The 3008-nt window shown below is 45.2% G+C and overlaps 1 protein-coding gene across 1 annotated transcript in view; it reads left to right on the top strand.

The window, feature by feature from the left end:
- The first annotated feature begins 1979 nt into the window (after positions 1-1979).
- Positions 1980-3008, top strand: part of tppp3 (tubulin polymerization-promoting protein family member 3) — a 4923-nt gene continuing 3894 nt past the window's right edge. Inside the window, exons 1-2 of the mRNA XM_007540110.2 lie at positions 1980-2346; positions 2517-2670. Coding sequence (XP_007540172.1) covers positions 2159-2346; positions 2517-2670 — 342 coding nt within the window. The 5' untranslated portion in view covers positions 1980-2158. The remainder of the gene's footprint in view (positions 2347-2516; positions 2671-3008) is intronic.

The following is a 3008-nucleotide window of genomic DNA, read 5'->3' as shown; positions in this document are numbered from 1 at the left end:
GTGTGTGCGTGCGTGCGGTTGCCATCATATACGCTGACACACCATTATCACTGCAGCAAAACAGCCGGAAGGATTTTATTGACGATTTATTATTTTGAATCTGACCTGCAGGTTGATTTTTATGATCACAAATGTCTCATAAATTAGTCTGCAGAGGTCAGAGGTCATGAAACTGCATTAATATGATGCTGTTTACTGTGGGGGAGGGAAGGGTCCTTATAGTTCTGCTGAAGTGGTGAAGAGGTCAAGTTGGTCCAGAAGGCTGCAGAGGTTCTGTTCTGGTCAGCGGTTCCGACTCAGGATGTTTTCCTCCTTCAGTCTGGTCGACCCGGTTCTACTAGAATCTACTAGAGTTGGTCTAACACAGGCTGAACTGGGCTGGTGAGAATGTAACTTTAGCGTTGGTCAGAGATGTGAAGAAGCGAAAGAACAACTTCAATCACTGTTGCAAAGATTTCATTCAGTTCTTTTCTTTCTTCCCCTCATCTTCCTCACCTGACGACATTAAGAGGTTTTAACCTGATTGGCTTGTTTTACATGAAGCTCTGTGGTGATTGGACAGCTGGAGAACCCAGAGAGAACTGCAACGCCATGCAGGCTTCCTGTTGGACGAAGGAATCAAACCGTGAAGGCAACAAACTCCAGCAAAACCAACTGAGATATTCAGGCCGTCACCTCTGTAACTTCCCACTGGAACCAGAACCTCCGGTACCAGCAGTCTGGCACCAGAGGGTCTGAGATGGATCTGATTATTTAAGGTTTCATATGTGAGAATATGAGATTATAATCTGGATTAACAAGAAGCTGATGAAGAGCTAAAGAAGTCTGATCTGGGCTTTTAGTTTCCATCAGAGCATATTTTGGATCAGCTGCATCAGAACAGATTCCTCACTGAGGAGCCAAGTGACCTCTGACCTCTCCATGTCAAAAGTGAACGTCGTTAGACCCAGAGCTCAGCACTGAGCCTTAGCTCCGCCCACTTTGGCTCAGCTCAGCAGTGATTGGCTGAGCCCTTCAGACTGTTTACATCCAGCACTGTTACCACGGCAACCACTGCTAGAGATTACATCGACATGTGCCTGAGAAAGCACAAATCCTCACACTCCCTCACACCCACACACACACACACACACACACACACACACACACACACACACACAGACAGACACACAAGTTTGAAAACTAAGAGTTAAAGTATAAAAGTCATCCAAAGGAACAGTAAACCGATAAACTGGTGATAAACTGTGATAAACTGGCAGTAAACTGGTGATAAACTGGTAGTAAACTGGTGATAAACAGGCAGTAAACTGGTGATAAACTGGTAGTAAACTGGTGATAAACAGGCAGTAAACTGGTGATAAACTGGTAGTAAATAGGTAATAAACTGGTAGTAAACTGGTGATGAACTGGTAGTAAACTGGTGATAAACTGGTAGTAAACTGGTGATAAACTGGTAGTAAACTGGTGATAAACTGGCAGTAAACTGGTGATAAACTGGTAGTAAATTGGTAATAAACTGGTAGTAAATTAGTAATAAACTGGTAGTAAACAGGTGATAAACTGGCAGTAAACTGGTGATAAACTGGTAGTAAACTGGTGATAAACTGGCAGTAAACTGGTGATAAACTGGTAGTAAACTGGTGATAAACTGGCAGTAAACTGGTGATAAACTGGTAGTAAACTGGTGATAAACTGGTAGTAAACTGGTGATAAATTGGCAGTAAACTGGTAGTAAACTGGTGATGAACTGGTAGTAAACTGGTGATAAACTTGCAGTAAACTGGTGATAAACTGGTAGTAAACTGGTGATAAACTGGCAGTAAACTGGTGATAAACTGGTGATAAACTGGTAGTAAATTGGTAATAAACTTGTAGTAAATTGGTAATAAACTGGTAGTAAACTGACCGTCGGACGTTCAGCTGTAGGAGGTTCTGTTCCAGGTGAAGTTCAGAACCTTAGAGACGGTTCTGTTCTTGAAGTGTTTCTAGACGGACTGATGTTTTGGTTCTGGTCCGTTATGGAATGCTTTGTTGATTTCTGAGATCTTCTGCCTACTTCCTGTTGTCAGACGGGTTCTGTTCCACAGTTTTCACATGTAAATGCTCATAGTGACGGTGCGTTCACTGACCTTTGCTCTTCTACAGCTGTCGTCTCATCATGGCGGTCAGTTCGGATGTGGAGCCGCTCTTTGTGGCCTTCAAGAAGTTCTCCCTCTACGGAGACACGAAGGCGAGCGGCAGGGAGCTGACTGGGAAGGCCTGGGCCAAGTTGTGCAAGGACTGCCGGGTCATCGATGGGAAGAGCGTCACTGGCACCGACGTGGACATCGTCTTCTCCAAAGTGAAGTGAGTTTCTCTGCAGCGGATCCACATCGGGCTGGGGTCTCCTCTCATGACTCATGTACAAGCAGCAGATTCAGTTTGGCACTGGATCCATTGGAGGTTTTGGAGTGAATAAAGGTTCTGGTGAAGGTCTGAGATGAAGGTTGTTGAAGGAATATTTCTGTGTCTTCCAGACAGAGGTCGGCTCGAGTCATCACCTACAAGGAGTTCCAGCAGGCGCTGGAAGAACTGGCTCCCAAGAGGTTCAAAGGTCAAACTAAAGAGGCAGCGCTGCAGTCCATTCACAAGCTGGTGGAGGGCCAAGAGCCGACCAATGTCGGCGTGACGGTGAGCCTTCATGGAGACGTTTCCTGTTCAGTTGAATCACGCTTACTTTCTGTTTCTGACTGAACAGAAACAGAAAGCTTCCAGAAACGCTGGACCGGGTGAGTTTAGAGCAGAAAATGTCTGACCCTCGATTAGCTTCTGCTAATCTGACTTTCTGAGAAGCAAAGATGTTCAGAGGAAAATCACTGAACTGCTGATGAAACAAAATTTATCACAAAGGCTGGAATAAACCTGAAGGCGTCCAGTTGGTTCACTCGCAAGATTTAGAAACTGATGTTCAAACCGAAGAGCTCCGCCCCCGGCCCCCGCAGCGATAAAGCTTCCTGGATGTAGCCTCA

The sequence above is a fragment of the Poecilia formosa genome, unplaced genomic scaffold (assembly GCF_000485575.1).
Source record: "Poecilia formosa unplaced genomic scaffold, Poecilia_formosa-5.1.2 Scaffold518, whole genome shotgun sequence".
NCBI lineage: Eukaryota > Metazoa > Chordata > Actinopteri > Cyprinodontiformes > Poeciliidae > Poecilia > Poecilia formosa.
Note: the sequence above shows the minus strand (reverse complement) of the source record. Positions and strands in the feature narration are given on the sequence as shown.